The sequence below is a fragment of the Simochromis diagramma genome, unplaced genomic scaffold (genome assembly GCF_900408965.1).
Source record: "Simochromis diagramma unplaced genomic scaffold, fSimDia1.1 OVJJ01000084.1, whole genome shotgun sequence".
NCBI lineage: Eukaryota > Metazoa > Chordata > Actinopteri > Cichliformes > Cichlidae > Simochromis > Simochromis diagramma.
The window spans coordinates 120,977-138,929 of record NW_024386906.1 but is presented as its reverse complement, the minus strand read 5'-3'; the positions used below and the strand labels follow the sequence as shown (position 1 = coordinate 138,929).

At 44.2% G+C, this 17,953-nt stretch overlaps 1 protein-coding gene across 2 annotated transcripts in view; it reads left to right on the top strand.

Moving 5' to 3' along the window:
- The window catches only part of enpp2 (ectonucleotide pyrophosphatase/phosphodiesterase 2), a 74,322-nt gene that overhangs the window by 20,428 nt on the left and 35,941 nt on the right, over positions 1-17,953 (top strand). The window contains exons 3-13 of one of the 2 annotated variants that reach the window (XM_040034898.1): positions 1,232-1,387; positions 4,314-4,439; positions 8,288-8,348; positions 8,454-8,551; positions 8,703-8,782; positions 10,105-10,224; positions 10,595-10,650; positions 15,099-15,164; positions 16,244-16,316; positions 16,427-16,535; positions 17,450-17,575. In XM_040034898.1, coding sequence (XP_039890832.1) covers positions 1,232-1,387; positions 4,314-4,439; positions 8,288-8,348; positions 8,454-8,551; positions 8,703-8,782; positions 10,105-10,224; positions 10,595-10,650; positions 15,099-15,164; positions 16,244-16,316; positions 16,427-16,535; positions 17,450-17,575 — 1,071 coding nt within the window. The remainder of the gene's footprint in view (positions 1-1,231; positions 1,388-4,313; positions 4,440-8,287; positions 8,349-8,453; positions 8,552-8,702; positions 8,783-10,104; positions 10,225-10,594; positions 10,651-15,098; positions 15,165-16,243; positions 16,317-16,426; positions 16,536-17,449; positions 17,576-17,953) is intronic. The other variant, XM_040034899.1, reaches the window with a different exon arrangement.

Genomic DNA, 17,953 nt, shown 5'->3' with positions numbered 1-17,953 from the left:
TCTCACGTTCAGTCCCATTGGGCAATGGTTAGTAAAGTTCAGGTCTGCAGTGTGTGAAAATGGACTGTGACAGTGGCAGTCTCTTGGGGAAACTTGAGCTGTGCATGCACTCGACTATTAAACTTTCAGTTAATAGTCGAGTGCATGCACAGTCGACGGGTTTTATGGGCTCTGAGGAAGTCTTCATTTCTCCTCATTTTCTCTTGACGTTAGTGTAAAGAGACGTGTGGAAATCGCACTCGCTGTGCTGTGATAAACTAAAAGACTTCACCTTTGACCTATAGTCCACTGCTGCTGGTACAGAGTAGGCCTGAGTCTTATAGCAAAGAAGCTATTCAGGCTTTACTGCACTGACACACACACACTACACCGGCGTGCCAACTGGCTAGGGCAACACCTCAGCTCCTTCGCCTAGAGTACATATGCATAGTCACATGTAGTTACAAAAATACACATACATATATATCCACGGGCTGAAAAGCTCGTGCTGGCATCCTGAGGCACTTTCTGCAAGGAAAACTGTTTTTTTGTAAGCGGCTGCACAAGGAGCATGTTGTTTAGCAATAGCTTCACTCTGTCTCACTCTCAGATCTCAGGATGTCTTCAGTTAGGTCAGAGGAGCCAAAATAGGCCATGTTCCTTTGGATATATGGAGGACAAAAGCATGATTGTGTCTTAGGCACTGAGAGTTCCCACAGTGAGACAACGTGAGCGTAGGTGGGGTCCCGGGAGAAGGGTTAAAGCTCAGTAACTGTTGAGTTTGGCCCATGACACAAACTGAGCTTTTGTCACAGTTGTTATGAGTTATTATTTCCTTTCAAAGACATGTGAACAGTGCAGCTTTTCATTCAGTTTTTGGACAGTGTCTTTGATTTATTGTCCCTCCAGCTAATGCTCTAAACCTCACGTGTAAATAGATGTGGAGTTAATCAGCTGTGACGTTGGTGGGCACCACTGGTTGCTAAAACTGAACAGCTCAGGTGTTTCTCCAGGAAGCAGCCACAGGAGTGAAGAACAACCTGCACGTGGCAGAATGACTAGTGATCTGTTTGTGTAGCCGTCTTCAACCGTCAAACGAACCACCAATCCTTCACAGTCACATGCTTGTGGTCACTGCATCGCTGCACAGCTCAGCAGTATTGGTGTACACTTTTGTGTCATTTTGAACCTCTCACCTCTTTTTTTGGACATTTTTAAAGACCCATTAGAACCTCTGTTTCTTCCTCCCCAGCTCGCTCTGCGTCTCACTACGTGGCGACCTCCGGCTCCTGCAGAAACAGGTGTTTCGAACTGGTTGAGTTGGAGCCGCCAAACTGTCGCTGCGACAACCTGTGTAAAACCTACAATGGCTGCTGCTCAGACTTTGACCAGCTCTGCCTACGCACAGGTATGCTTATAAAACTTGACTTTGACACCACTAACAATGTGTTGGTCCTAATTTGTGTTGTCTTGTAATAAAAAACTAATATGTGAGGTAATTATCTCTGATACCTGAGAGTTGTTCCTCCAAGTCTTGGCAATGAAGGGCTAAAAAACATTAAAGTGATCTGTTCAGCTGAGAGATATTCACCGGGCTGTCTTTCCCTTGAGCTTGCACCTACCCCTGCAGGTCAGGGTGGAGAGGCCAAACCAAACAGTCACTTATTAAGCTGGAGGAAATGCTCAGAGACCTACTTTTAACATCCATCAGGTGGTCGAGAATTTTGTTCCAACATGTAACACGATGTCCTTCTTGTGTTTCGGAGACTCTGGCGTTTCTCTTTGTGTGTAGATAGGTCAGGCTGTGCTCGCTTTGCAGTCTGCAGGACCTACAGAGCGGCTGGATTGACCGGCAGTTTCAGAGTAATGTGGCTGACCTGCACGCGTCTGAACTCCTTTCAGATTTGGCTCAAACCGAATTTTAGGTTTTGATATTTTACCTAAACATATGAACATGAGACTGTACACATGCATCATCTATGTGACAATACAAAGACAAAAAGCAGTGACCATCCTGTGTAGCTGCCTGATGGGCAATATTGGGAATATTACTCAAAAAAAGTAATAGATTACATGCTACTCTTTAAATAATGTTTTACCGTGTATTACCTCACTCATTTAATTCCTAAAAGCAGTGTGTTATACTTCTCGTTACATTATATTTGCAGTTGTAACATAATATGACATTAAAGCTTATGTATTCTTTTTAAAAATTTAAATACTTGTTGATCAGCACAAAGCTGATGGTTTCCATGGAACCGGGCGAAACAATACATGAATGAAAAAACTGGAGTGAAGATTCGGTACCTGAAGTTCATCCTGGTAAAGACAGCAAACAAAGATAAACGAGCGCTGCTAAGTGCCAACCAGCCGAGCTTCACAGAGGAAGCCTTTATTTGGATAGTGTGTCTTTCCTGTAGCACTTAGAGGGACAGTAAAGTATTTAAATAGTTCTGTGTTTATACAGTCTATAAATGAGTGATTAAAGCACACATACAGGCTTTTATCACATATTTAACTTTCTGTAATATAGCTATGATGTTCCTATTGTCAGCACTTATGAGATTTATGGGATTTAAACGTGAATTTTAAAACTGTCGGAGGTTAAATTCCTACAAAATTGCTTTGAAAATATTTTGAAAAGGGAGAAATTTGAAGTTAAAGTTCAACAAACAGCAAACTATAATTGCTCTTTATTACGTGCTTGCTAACGAGCATTCACACACACGAGTAACATGGGGTTAGTATCTTGTCCAACGATATTTGGCATACTGACTGGAGGAGACTGGGACTGAACCACCACACATCCAGTGTTTCCTCGGAGGGGGCTCTCTGCACCGGGGCTGTGATCGACCGTGGCTGCTGGGGCTCTGGGGGTCCTCTCAGCCTGGCTGGGGGGCTTCTTTGCCTCCCTCCTGCTGTGTGCCCAGCCTGGAGGCTGCAGTCTGTGACCGGCTCCCGGTGCAGACGGCTCCCTGTGATAGTGTTTCCTCACCTGGCTCATGTGTGCCCAGCCCAATTTTACTCTTTAAGTGTGCATGTGTGTGTGTGTGTGTGTGGGGGGGGGTATGTATCCATGATCGTTTATGTTAATGAGAGTGTGGGGAGTGAGTTGGAGGGCGGGGTGGGCTGCTTTTAACCATGTAAAGCACTTTGTGCTACATCTTTGTATGAAAAGTGCTTTATAAATAAAGATTGATTGACTAATCATCTGGTTAGTCTGTGACCTGCTCCACCACCTGACCTGCAGCCACCCCACAGTTCCCTGATATGGTCACCTCAGGCAGACAGCTGGTTCACACCCCTGCACCATTTAAACCTTTGGTTTGTGAGAAGCAGCCAGTCAGAGGACACCTGGCTTCAAGGGGCAGCTGCTAAAGCATCTTACAGTGGACGGCGCACCGACACCCAGTGTGTGATAAAAAAGGACCAGTTTGAAATTTGAATCACACGAAACGATCTGTTTAAACCAGATCAAAATACACGACAGCCCCCCTTCAAACCACCCATCAGACACATACATGCTACACATGTCAGGTTCCAGCTGACGGCAGCCAGCTACTAAAGTCTGCACAAAGATGTATCTGATAAAGTACATTTAGCTGATTTTAATCTCTGTGGAATTACACACTTCTTGCAAAGTGAGCCAGATCCTGATTACGTTGGCATCTTACTGTATGTTATTCCTACAGTGAAGGTTTCTCTAACCTGCAGACATTTCTTGAACAGTAATGAGTTTGAATTGTTTTCATGTGGACCGCCTGCTATAATCAAGCTTACAAATACCCACTTGATATATTTTTGTGAGGCTGACTGTGCTGCTGTGCAGCTCAGTTGTCTGAGCTGGAAATGAGTCGTAGACTTAACGACAGGTCTCTCACTTTTTGATTGAGCGGTTTGTTCCCCCCCCCCCTGCTCCCTCTCTCTGTCAACATTTTCCCTCTGCTGCTGGTGGTCTGATTTTATGTCCACTCCTTCAGCCTGGTGGTCTTTGGCTCACCACCGCCTCGCCACCAGTAACCTCCCATTGCCTGAAAGCAATAATTGACTTGTTTTTCTGGTCGCCTGCGTCTTTTTCCTGACTCTGTCAAATCCTTCTTTGGATGTTTTTCAGCTTGAGGACTGTTCAAACACGGACCCCATCACCATTGTTGCTCGCATGCTGCTTCCCACTCAGTGTGCAGCCAAACCGCTGTCACATTAATATCTCAGCTTTCATTTTTCACTGGTTTCACCACTAACCTTCCAGCTAAGCTGTGCACGTAGAAAGCTTTGGCGTTTTAAACCTCAGTGATTCATGTTGAACATAACTGCTATGTTCTTCTTGCACACAGAGGGCGGTTATGAATGCAGCAGGGATCGGTGCGGGGAGACTCGCAATGAACAGCATGCCTGCCACTGCTCTGATGACTGTCTGGCCAGAGGAGACTGTTGTACCAACTACAAGAAGCTGTGCAAAGGTTTGCAACTTTACCTGACCTCCTGACTTCAAATGTTCAGAGGATTTTGTCCATTATTAATTAGTCCGACCATGTGTTGTAATGAGGACGTCTCATTTTATTACAAAAGTGCATGTGTATGTGTTACATGTGTAAAGAAATATGAACATAGTATCAGTGTTGTGGATCTGGAAAGCTTTTCAAAGACTGGAGTTTAGAAAATACTACATTTGAATTTATTGACACCATATGTTTTTATATTGGTGTTGGCCAAAAAAAGCAGGTCATTTATGGTCACAATTACTGGCTTTAAAATCCATACTGGGGCGTTTTAACTGGGGCCAGATGCATCTCTCAGGTCCTGTTTCTTTGCTGGGTTTAATTCTGTTTCTTAAGGACATGATGTTGAGAAACTCTTCATCTGCCTCTGTGTCAGTCGCACACCGTGCTGAGATATGCCACGTTTTCACCTTGTTGGTGCAAAAGTACCTTTTTATGCCTGTCAGACTGTGTTATCATAGATCCAACTAAAGAAATGGGAATAAACGGATATCCAAATAACCGGTAACAACAAGATACGATTTAAAACTGGTTCTTTGCCAAGCTGTCTGAGTAGACACAACAGTGCTTGAGTTTGGTGCCTTTTTATGTTTGAATGAGTCGTAATCAGTGTTGAGTGCTTCAACAAACAAGGAAGTCTGTCTTTTGTAAAGCAAATTTTAAGAAATGAGGAATGACTCATGAGTACTGTGTAAAAGATGAAAGTAGCCACTGTGGTGTCACCCACTGGTCTGTGGCCTATATTTAGCTTAATGGATGCCAGAAGTGACAAAGTTGGAGCGCTAACTTTGTAAGTCAACTAAAGCTGCATCCCTAAACTGTAAGTGCTCCACACACAAAACCACACACTGTAGCTGCAGGTATTGGTCACCAGATCTCAACCGCCAACCGATCTAGATACAGTGACTCATAGTTATTTATTAGCATAATTATTACGCAGATAATTCCATTAGGCACCCGTACCTCACTGCACTGTTAAGCATTTAGCTGATTTTATGCTCCAACAGTCACTGAGGACAGAAATGTGGAATTTTTCTGTGTATTCCTTTCCTGCTGATTTGGGTAGAATAAGATGTTGGGTTGCAGTGGTTATCCAGCTGTGTATGTATCAGGCTCTCACTCATACATACACAGTGAGAGCTGAGAGTTTACAATAGGTAATACTTTGAACGGTCCATTGAAGGTGTTAATCCCTCCACGTATACATGATTGATTGTTGTATGAAATGAAATAACCAGTCGATCTGAAAAATGAGTATTCTCTCACTGTTTGATAAGGGATTCCTGGAGGTTGTTCGCTGTCACCAGGTGAAATCACTTACACCAAAAACCTCTTGGTGACTGCTTTGGTCACTCGCAGATGGCTAGGACACTCGCTAACTATGAGCTGAGCTGTAGTTAGTCAAGCAAAACCTGAAAAAGTGCAATGCAAATCAGAAACAGGGAGCGTTAGCCTTCAACGTTACATCGCAGCACTGCTGTGAACACATTTTCAAAAGGCACAGCTTTTACTTTAAAGTCAGTTACTGACTGTCATCCACTCGTTGCTGTCGTCCCAGCCTGAAGCCTGAGCGAAACATTAGCCGACACCATCGTGGTTTTAAAAAAACCAAAAACAAGGTGCAGTCAAACTGTGAAGCTGCTCACTCACTGACTCAACTCCAAAGAAAGCCATGGACTTCCTGTAGACTTCTGTATGACCATATGTGCAACCACGGGAGCGCCCCCTGCTGCTGATTAAAAGAATTTAGTTTAAAGCACTTCTGTAACTTTTAAAACCACGTTAACTGTGTGAAGCAGGCAGGATGGACCCAAATGCAGACGCGCAGACACACAGCTTTATTGCAGACATACAAAACGAAACTTAATACACAGAGAAACACACGGCCATGAGGGAGATGGCGACGCGGGACCGAGGGAGACACAGGCTGTGTCCCAATTCAGGGTCTGCAGCCTTAAAGGCCGCATTTTAAGGCCGATTACGTCACAGCAGCGTGCCGAAGGCTGTCCCAATTCAAAGGCTGCTCGAATTGCAGCCCTCAAATGCGTCCTTCATTAAAACATTCCTGTTGGCCACATGTTGGCAAAGTTTTTTTTTTTTTTAATGTAAATGTTTATTATTATTATTTTAGCCACACTTTAAATTTATAAAAGGAGCCCCCACCCCCGCAAAAGAAAAAGAAAGTTACAATTTTTACACATAAACAAACCGATCTAAGCATACATTTCAAACATGTCTATATTCTAAAAGTAAACGATAAATATATGTAATATTTAGTATTATTGGATGGTTACTTGGTTATTTAAACCACTATAGTTATATACGGAGCCCCGCGGGGGACCGTGTCTGCAAAGTTATGTGACATTAGTGACGTTTGTACTAACTTGGTTTTAAAGCCTTTACTTTAAAATATACGCCGTTCAACAGCTGAGCTTAATCTCACAGAGAATGATCAAAGCTCATGTAGACACAAACAAATGAACAAAAGATTTTCTCCTTCATTTCTGTCAAACAAAGCTGTATGAAACGTTTCCAGCTGTTAGTATCATGGTTGCTCGGCAACCTGGGCATCGCGACGGAGGCTAGACCGTCACATTTCACAAGCCTCGCACTCCCGGCCTCAGCGGTCTTTGGGTACGCGGCCCTTGTGGACCGTTAAGGCTGCAGACCCTGAATTGGGACGCAGCCACAGAAGGGCAAACATGGGAACAAACCACAGGGGGGACACAGCTGAACATGATCTAACTAACGAGACAGGGGCAAACAAAACTGAACCAGACAGGAAACTATCAAAGTAAAACAGGAAGTACTAAGACTCCGAATAATTCACACAACATGACGCAGGAGGAAAAGAACGCTCAGGGAAACGAGATGGACCAGGGAGATAAGGGGAGGAGACAACGAGGGGGGGGACGCAGAAATAGTTCAGGGAGACGAGACACAGAGAGAGCGAGGAACCGACAGGGCGAGAGAGGGTGAGAGGCATGATGGGCTGGATAAACACACACACACACACACACACACACACACACACACACAGACACAAGGGAAACCTAATGGACAAGGACCTAAACAGAGAATATAAAAAACTCAAAACAGACTAAACTAATGAAGCAGAAACATTAACCTTAATACAAAATGACACCAAAACACAAGAAAATCAAAATGCTGGCTCAAAATGACTCAGAATGACAAACTGTGCTATGATACTGATGCTACTGTAAAGGTAAGTTAGTATTGTACTCCAGCACTTCACAAATGCTTGCTCTGCCATCTTTTCCCCAGCTGTCCATGACCACAACAGAATATAATCAAGGATACCAGCATATCAGCGAGTTCCTTTACCTTCAGTTCACTGTTACCGAACAGTTATACCTGGTAGTTACTGGGTAACTAATTTATTTGTGTTTGTTTCTGTGGTTCAGCCTGTTTAGATTTAATGAAGCTAAAAGTGCATGAAATTTTAAAAAGTGTAAATAATACTGCATTTAAAATTCTAGGTCCAGTGTTATCAGCTAAATTTATTTTGGATCAAAAGGACTTTGTTAGAGAAAGACTTGAGATTGGTGCTTTGTACATTAATCTCTTTTTCCTTTCAGGGGTCAGCTGATAAATTAATCTATTTAAGATTCTCAATGTCTTTAGATTTACTGGAGGAGAAAAAAATAGTATACAGAGGAAATACTCAAGTAGAAGTACGTTCAAGAATCATGCAGTTTGTGAGAAAATATGACAACCAACCACTGGTTCCCACTTTTCCATACAAGCATAACAAAAGCTCATGTTAATCTCTCATCACGTTCCCTCAGGAGACACCTCGTGGCTGCAGGATGATTGTGAGGAGATCAAGGCTCCTGAATGTCCTGCCGGGTATGTTGAAATCTTAGCAGTAAAGCAACAGGAGGGTAGCGGGTTGAACTTGGTTGAGCAAGTCTGATTTCATGCATTTAAAAAACTTCTTCCATGCACATGCAGGTTTGTGCGTCCGCCGCTCATCATCCTGTCCATGGATGGATTTAGAGCTTCGTATGTGAAGAGAGGGAACACTGTCATCCCTCACATTGAGAAGCTCAGTAAGTTCTGTAAAACATGAGCTTTCGGTTCTGAAACGAGGAGTGAAGAGTTCCCTGTTAGGAAGTGAACGTGACACTGATGAAGCCACGAGCTCTGGCAGGCTGTGCGTCTGCCGTAGTCTAAGAATTTGTTTTGCTGTGTCCTTTTGAGGAACATGTGGAACCCATGCGCCGTACATGAGACCTGTTTACCCCACGAAAACCTTCCCCAATCTCTACTCGCTGGCTACAGTAAGTCATGGCACACTTGTGTTTCTGTGCTACTGGGTTGTTGTAATAAAATATGTCTGTCCCACAGGGTTACATGTTCATTTCAGCAAAGTAAGACGTGCCACAAGACTGTAGTAACAGAAATCATTTATGAAGTCAACAAATTATTTGTATTTATCTGTGATTAATAATGTAATTGTGTCAAATGGATAAAGCTCTTTGGTGATGTTCTCATGGATCCGGCTGCAGTCTATGAAGATTTTGTTTTTTTAGTGCTTTTAAACAGAGCAAAGACTTTTTATCACAACGTTTCCAAATGTCCTGCTTTTATTTTGCATGCTTACATTATTTTACTTGTGCAGTCCAGTCAGTAACATTCGCTTTGGTCTTCGGGAGCTACTTTGTTACCAGGAGCAACGTATGTTTCAAGTCCCTGTTGTGTTGGAAAACAATACAAAACCCAGACCCAGTTTTGTCGCTGGCTGCTTGACATTTTCTTTAAAGTCTTCATAAATCCTTCTTTCATCTTGGCTCCTTCCACCTTGACCAGATTACCAGTTCCGGACGCACTGAAGCGATACTCCCACCACCGTGTTTCACTGTGGAGACGGTGTTCTTTGGCTTGCAGGTCTCTCCCTTCTTTCTTCAAACTTCAGCAGCATCTCTGTGACCTCAGTCCTCTAGTTTTGTCGCATCTCACCAAAGAATGCCCTTCCAGCAGGCATAGTCTTTTTCCAGGTTGTTCTTGGCATACTTCAGTCTGGCTTGGGTTTTCCTTGGTCTGCAGCCTCACAGTCAGTTCCTGTTCAGGATCGTCTTCTTTGAGACTGCACTTCCTCACATAGCTAACTCATTCATTAGTGTCTTGTTGCTCCGGGGTCTTTAAACACACCTCTCAGCCTTTGTTTCACCTCCCACCTCTGTCAGGCTTCTTCTGTACTGTCTTTCTCGATGACAGTCCTCACTCCAGCTCGTGACACTTGGAAACTCTGTGCTAACTTTGTACATCCATCTCCTGGTTTGTGAACATCAACAATTCTTTTCTTAAGTCTAAACTAATTTCTTGTTTTTGTTATCCTTGCTCTGTTAAAATGCATTTTCAGACAGATTTTACATTTCAAAGGGGGCAATAATAGTGTCCTGATCATACAGATGTAAGCGACTGCATTTTACTATAGACGTTAAATGTACAGGCTCTGTGTGATGCCTTTGGAACAACATCACTGCTGAAATTTGAGACCAAGCCTGAGGTTTAGATAAGGCAGGGTTTCGAGGCTTCCTCTTATTTAGCGTGAGACAGCAAACATTACTGACCGAAACATAATGGTTTGATTCTGTCCAAGGGGCTTTACCCGGAGTCTCATGGCATCGTTGGAAACTCCATGTATGACCCAGGGTTTGATGCAATCTTCACCCTGAGAGGCCGAGAGAAGCTCAATCACCGCTGGTGGGGAGGACAGCCAGTAAGTACTGCCAGGAAACAGCGAGAGCTTTTCTTTTAGAGTCGACTACAGAAGTGGAAGGACAAATCAGTCAGAGCAGAGGCTGGAGTGACTGCAATCAGCTGTAGATTTACTCAAACTTGAGCTAAAGTGTTGATAAGGAGCATTCCAGCACTGTTAGCATATTAAAAAGTAATTGATGTGTGTCAGCAATCTGCTGTAGAGGCGTTAGTGTCAGGTGGACTAATAGACGCCGGTGCCTTCACACACTGGGATCACCTTCATGCTGCAGTTTATGAGCTTGGCTTCCTCGAACTCATGTTACTGTTTGTGTTACAGCAGCATCCTAATAATCTGTGTTGGCCTGATAAATACTGAGACCTTTGTTTAGATCTGGATCACAGCGCAAGGACAAGGAGTGAAGGCTGCTACCTTCTTCTGGCCTGTGTAAGTCTGCACACACACACACACACACACACACACACACGCACACACACACGCACGCACACACACACGCACGCACACACACACGCACGCACGCACACACACACGCACACACACACACACGCACGCACACACACACGCACACACACACGCACGCACACACACACGCACGCACACACACAACACACACGCACACACACACGCACCACACAGCACACAACGCACACACGCACGCACACACACACACACACGCACGCACACACACACACACGCACGCACACACACGCACACACACACGCACGCACACACCGCACACACACACACACACACACACACCACCCACACGCACGCACGCACACACACACACACACACACACACGCACACACACGCACGCACACACACACACGCACGCACGTACACGCACACACACACGCACGCACACACCACACACACACACACACACACGCACGCAGCACACACACACACACACACACACCGCACACACACCCGCACACACACACACACGCACGCACACACGCACACACACACGCACACCACACACGCACACACACACACACACACACACCACGCACACACACACACACACCGCACGCACACCACACACACACACACACACGCACGCACACCCACACACACCACGCACGCACACACACACACACACACACAGCACGCACGCACACACACACACACACACACACGCACACACACACACAACATCACCATGAAGTTCTTGGTTGATCAAAGCCGTGGCTGGAATGTCACGACTGCCTTTGGAAAATATTCTGTTTGTTGATCCGTGTGAAAAGTTACCAGCTGACTTCGGTTCAGCAGTTTTGCTAATTATTTTTCATACTTGATCTGTGTTTGATATGAACGCTGACTGAGGAACCAATGAGCTCTTACCATGTTGAGGCCCTCGGTGCCCGTCCGTCTGTCCTCCTACAGGACCGGTGAGACTTTAGTCTAACTCAGCTTCAGTGATCACCTTGGTTGTCTTCAGTCAAACTGTGACCAAGGTCAACTTCATATTTTGTTTCAGTTTTACAAGAACTGCTAGTCCTCCTACAGTATTGGTCAAATTCGAGTGAAACACGTGCACACAATGATCACCTCGTGGTTCTTCACTCACTCTGTGCTCAAGGTCAAGGGGATGGATATCTGGAGAAGTACTACATTGCTAATTTTCTAATATCGAAGCTGCTAAACTCCAGCAAACACTAAATCTCTGTATCACTGACATGTAACTGTGTGTGTGATGGTAAGTCTGTTGTGACAAACTGTCCGTACAGCTCTGGTAGGCCAGAGATCATCCACTCAAAGGCTGATTTTCCAGTTCCATCATTTAAACTATGAAATGTTGTATTGTTGCCTTTAGATGGGACAAACCTCATCAGCCTTCTTGTATGCAAACGAATGGAGATTCTAATGTGTGCTTCATTTTGATAAACCAAATGAAATTATATGTTATCTTTTTCTGTTTGCTTTTACTTCATGGTCCACACTTATTAATTACACTTCTTAAAAGTAACTGCGTGGTTACACTTTTTTTTTGTTTGTAATAATCTGATCTTATTTTTCTTGTGGTTTGCCACCATGTGGCAGTTTTAGTAAATGTTTGGTGAGATGTAACAAAGGGAGATTAATAGTTTCTGGAAAAGGGGAAATATTTGCCCACTTGTCTGTTGGAAACACTTAAACGTGTCCTGGAGTTCTTCTCCAGCCTCCCAATGACATTTCCTATGGGCATTGTATGCCTGTCTATAGCCGCCTACTGTCCCACCCCCTGTACAGCGTAATGGTCAAAGGATTTGCTGGGCGATGCGTGCCAATACCTCCAGCTTCACAACAAAATGTTTTAACCTGCAGTCTTTCTAATGGCCAGTAGGAGGCGACGCCTCGGGTGTAAAAAGGAGTTCGCCTGAACAGGACTCTGTGGCTCCCTCAGTTCTCCTGATCTGTGGCCTTAGTAAACTCTTTCTTGAGTTGATGGTCTGTCAGATCAAGTCTTGATGAGTATAATTATATTTACTCAGTAAATCTCAGTTTTATTACAGTCAAAAATGATTCCTAGCCTTGGCTTCTCAGTCAGACCCAGCAGCCTTTTAGACAATAGTAATGTAGATCATCTGTTTTTAAACCACACTGAAGTTTAACACTGTATGTCCAGCCTGTGATGCAGCTGCAGCATTCACCAACCAAACAGGAACATCTGTATATAGCTTAAGATGCCATAATTGTGGGTGGCTGTGTTTCAGCTCGTAGAGCAGGTCGTCTAAAGTCTGAATGTCGGTGGATTGAGCCCCGTCCAAGGGGAAGCATCATTTGCTGATGCTTCCTATGTGTAGGCTCAGGTAAATGAGCGCTCTCAGTGCTCAAATTGAATAGAAAGGTGTTGTAGAAGTACCAGCCCGTTTACTATGTTTAGAGAAAACTGCTCACTTCTGCAACAATAGGACATTTTTGAACTTTTCACCCTGTAAAAAGGTTTGTGTTAAGCTGGGCTTCACTTCAGGAACAACTAAGAACATTAAGAATGATTCTCTACAGTTCGAGTCATTTAGTGTGTTGTTTGCATCTGTGGGTACCAAATAATACTGAGCTTGTGTCGTGCTGTCCTTACCTGCTCAGTGAAAGTCTGCAGAGTTTAAGTAAACATGCTTAGCGTTAATGTGTGTAAGTGACCTCAGAGCTGTCCAGGACTGCAGAATGTGGCTGTTCATGCTCCCTCGGGCTGTTGCATTACACCTACAACTCAGAGGAGCCCACATTTATCAGCAAAGCAGGCTTTTACAGAACAGGGGGTACATCTCTGCAGAGAGATGGCAGTGGGCTGTTTTTATAGCAATTAGTGCAAATGGGCCTGTTTACACTGCGCAGGATTCCTCTGTGAAGCCGGGTCGCAGACGTGCCACTCTGTAGAGCCGTGGGGGCCAAAGATTGGTTTACATTGCTTTTCTTGCACTTGGCACTGACGGAGCTGTGTGAGAAAGAGGCAGGAGAGTGCATATGAGATTTCTGTGTGCTTGAGAAAGCCTTCTTTATACAACCTATTTCATAGTTTGATGATTTAGCAGCAACGCTATGGGCCCTGGGATAGTAACAGGGACCAGGGATTGTCTGGCTGCCTGTTTCAAAGTCTGTGTTGGGTTCAGCTTTTTGGGAGGTCCTCAAACTAACCACGGGCACAGAAAACGAGTGGGAGTGCACTAAAAACCCAGTGGGAGGTGTGAGGGACAGAACTGAAAATGTTAGCATCGACAAAAATACAGGAAGGCAGCAGACAGGCAGAGAAATGCCTGCTGTAAAGTGTTACAACTGTGCGACCACAGGTTGCTGTTCCCCCACACTCACACCCACTCCCACCGTGTGTCACACATCCGGGCTTCGTCTCAGACCTGGTAGCTGACAGCTGTGGACTGTATGACAGCCAGCAGCTCGGTCGGTGCATTAGATGCTGAGACACACTTTGCCCTTCTCTAAAATACAGGCTGCAATGTTAGTCACCTCAAAGTACTTTATACTGCAATGTAAAGACCCCACAGTATTAAAGAGAGAACCCAGACAATTAGACAGCCCCTTATGAGCAGCACTTGGTGACAGCAGGAAGGTAAAACTCCCTTTTGACAGGAAGAAACCTCTGGCAGGCTCAGGCAGAGGCAGCCATCTGCCATGACCGGTTTGGAGGGGAAAGAGTGGCATATAGAGATCGAGCACAAAACACAAGCTACAGGGAAGAGAAGGCGAAAGTCAATAATGCAAAACAGAGCAAGACTGTACATGCGTGAGGAGTGGCATAATAACATGTCGGTATGTTGCTCTTGACACCATAAATTGTGCTGTGTAGCTGTGTTCAAATACTCTACTGATCCATATATGGCATAACCCTGCATGCTGGTATGAAGCTGGCTCTCCTGAGGGTAATAATTCAGTGCGCTTCAGAGGAAAAGTTCACTGAGTTTGGAAATCAACAATTAAGCACAGCTCATGTTAGAGCTCTTACTATAAGGACAGATCTCACCATTAGTTGTTGGGTGGAGGCTCTGTGAACCCACTGCGAGTACACGAGCACAGCGAGACTTTGAGAAGGACCGAGCTAAGAAACAAAGAAAAGGACAGCCTGATACGTTCACACAGCGCCCCATCTGGTTTCAGCTCAGCGAGACTGAGATTTTCACAGGACAATGAGGCAAAGCGTACAGATCTTTTTAAGCAGAGTGATGGAGTTCAGCATCTTCTAGCATGTGTGACAGACCTGAACTATAAATGGCTTGGAGCTCGACTCCAGCGAACAGGTGCTCAGCAGGTGAGGGAGCTGCTCCAGGTGATGAGCCAGCTGGAGACTGTGCAGACATCGTAGATCGTAGTCTTCAGTTTGTGTGTGTGTGTGTGTGTGTGTGTGTGTGTGTGTGTGTGTGGGTGTGTGTTCCAGTGCCATCCCTTTGGAGAGGAGGATACTGACTATGCTGCAGTGGCTTCACCTCCCTGAAGGAGAAAGGTGAGCTGTATGTTTGATTGTGTTACATCTTCTTATCTTCTTACCTTCCTTTTCATTTTCTTTGACATTTGGAACTGCTTGTTCCCTCTTTAATCGAGAGAGAGAAAGTGACACTGATGTAAAGTAGAATAGCTCCATGCAGTGGATACGTACCACAGCGTACCACAGCGGGACCCTCAGTTCATCGAATGTCCAAAACAAACCGTTTTAGCTCCTTTGAGTCCTTTAAATGAGCTTTCTTCTGATTGGCTGCCACTTGTGCATGGGAGTCCTCTGATGTATATCTGAGGGATATCTGCTCTTGCTGACATCATAAAGTGCCAAGTGTGGAAAGCTTTTCAAGCAGTCTGAAACCGGGGCTTTCAGCTCACGGGTTTCATGGTTTGTTTAGCTCCTCCCCAAACTTGAAATTTGCCTGGATACCTTTAAAGGATGACAGGATGACTTCACTCTCTTCTTGCCATTTTCTTTTCTTTTCCTTGCCAGTTTGCCTCACTTTGTTACAACCTAAATTAAGTAATAAGAGTTACAGTTACAGATTTTGACCAAAAAGCCTGTGACCTTAAAGAAGGAAACATCTACGCAAACATCGTTATTATCAGCCAACGTTAATATAATGTTCTAGCACTTTAAGCTCAAACTAAGTGTGGAAACAATCGTTTTTCATTTAAATAAAAGTTGGAGTCATTTCTCCATTCAGTGCTCATTTCTGTTGCTCTGCTTAACGAGCTGGTGAGTAATGCTGGCTGAAGGTGAGTTTGCCTGATAGCTAAAAATGAAGAAACAACAAGTTTTAACATCACCTAAATAACATAGCAGTCGGTGGCATTGGTTATATCTGTTTGTTGTCAGTATCCGGCCAATAACAGTATATTAAATAGTTGTTTTTTTGGTTATTTTTTTGCTAATTATTATCTGTTAAACAGCTCAGGAGAAGCGTGTGCAGTAAAACCTATTTTCTATGTGAGATATTCACCATGTTGGCAGCTGGATCACAAGAGTCCAAACCAGCCTCTGGAAACTTTATTTCTTGATTTTACTTCCACTAGAAGTCGACTTTGACTCACCTTTTGTTGCAGGCCTTATGTTTACGCCATGCACTCTGAGCAGCCGGACATATACGGACACAAAACGGGGCCCATGAGCACTGATGTAAGTACTCTGTATCTGCACAAACGTCTTGTGGCATGTTTGTGGAAAGCATGCAGTAAAGGAACATCCAAAATGTTTGTTTGGAGGATGACTCGCTCTGTGTGCTCTAGCTGAACATCTCTCTGAGGATGGTTGACAGAATTATCGGCCAGCTCATGGATGGACTCAAGCAGATGAAACTGCACCGCTGTGTCAACATCGTCCTGGTCGGGGATCACGGTACGGACACACACACACCAGCACAGGTGTGTGCGGAGGTATTACATGCTTGAGGACTGCAGGCATGTTCAGCACGCACAGCAGCATCTGTGAAGCAGAAGCGGCTTATACAGAATAACATTGCTTCATTCCAGTTGCGTGACTACCAGTGACTAAGACACAGGGCTAACGGAGGAACACAGATTAAATACACACAGGGAAGGTCAAGTGAACGCAGGTGATACACATTAAAACAGTTAATGTAATCACCTGAGACAGATAACCAGCCGAAGATCTGAACTCTTCAGGAATCATTCACATTAGTTCTTGTGAGGAAATGAAATAACAGTGGATACACACTAACTCAACACTTTTGCCTTCTGCTTGCTGTGTGTAAGCCACAGTGAACGAGCAGTACATGCTGTATTCAGATTGAAAGGAGGAGTGGGGTGAAGTTGCTCATCAACTGCAGACCAGCAGCTTAAATAGCGCAGCCTATACAAGTGGAAGAAGTGATTGTATGTTCCTCTCCTGCATTTGTAATTTTGATCACTTGAAATGAACAGTCTCTAATTTTTATGTTAGTTTACAAAACTTACAAACTCAGCAGGGGTCAAAACATTATTTCGCTCACAGCTAATTAGACGTGTAGAGGACATTAAAAGCCGTCAGCTGATGGGACCTAGCAATTACATCAGCTGATCTTAACGTTTCACTCTGACCAACACACTAAAGTTTCCTACATTAAATGTTATATCACGTAGCTACAGCTGAGATATGTATGGTGACAATAATAATCAGGGCAGGTAAGTTTCCACCAGGTTTACTTACAATCTTTAGTCCAGTGATTAGAAACCGGACCCAAACTGGAATGAGCTGTTGGAGCATGAACTTGGTTTTTGACTTCAGCTGCTCACATTCCCACATGTTCACAGGTATGGAAGAGGCCCACTGCGATCGCACCGAGTTCCTCAGTAACTATATGACCAGCGTTGATGACATCATCCTCGTCCCTGGGTCCCTAGGCAGAATACGCTCCAGACAGCCCAACAACAGGAAATGTAAGAAGTCAAGTTGGCGTCTTTGTTGTGTTTCTTTTCACTCTTATTCTCACTTTTGTTCAGCAAACATGAAAAAATAACTGTGGTTGAGAAATAAGTGTCTCATGTGATCTCACTGGGAGTGTACGCAGTCTCTCTTAGTGAATAAGTGAGTAAAGTTTATTTAGAAAGTACTCTGCACAGGCTAGGAGTCACAAAGTGCTGAACATCAAAGTAGAAAAAATAAAGATGAAAATGAAGGTAACATCCAGTCGAGACACAGAAAAAAAGTAAAAGGTGGTTAAGTAAGAAGTTCCAATCAGTCCAAGTCTCAACAAAAAGCCTGTTGAAACAGGGAGGTTTAGATCTGCTTCGAAGGACAGAGTCAGCTAATCTGAG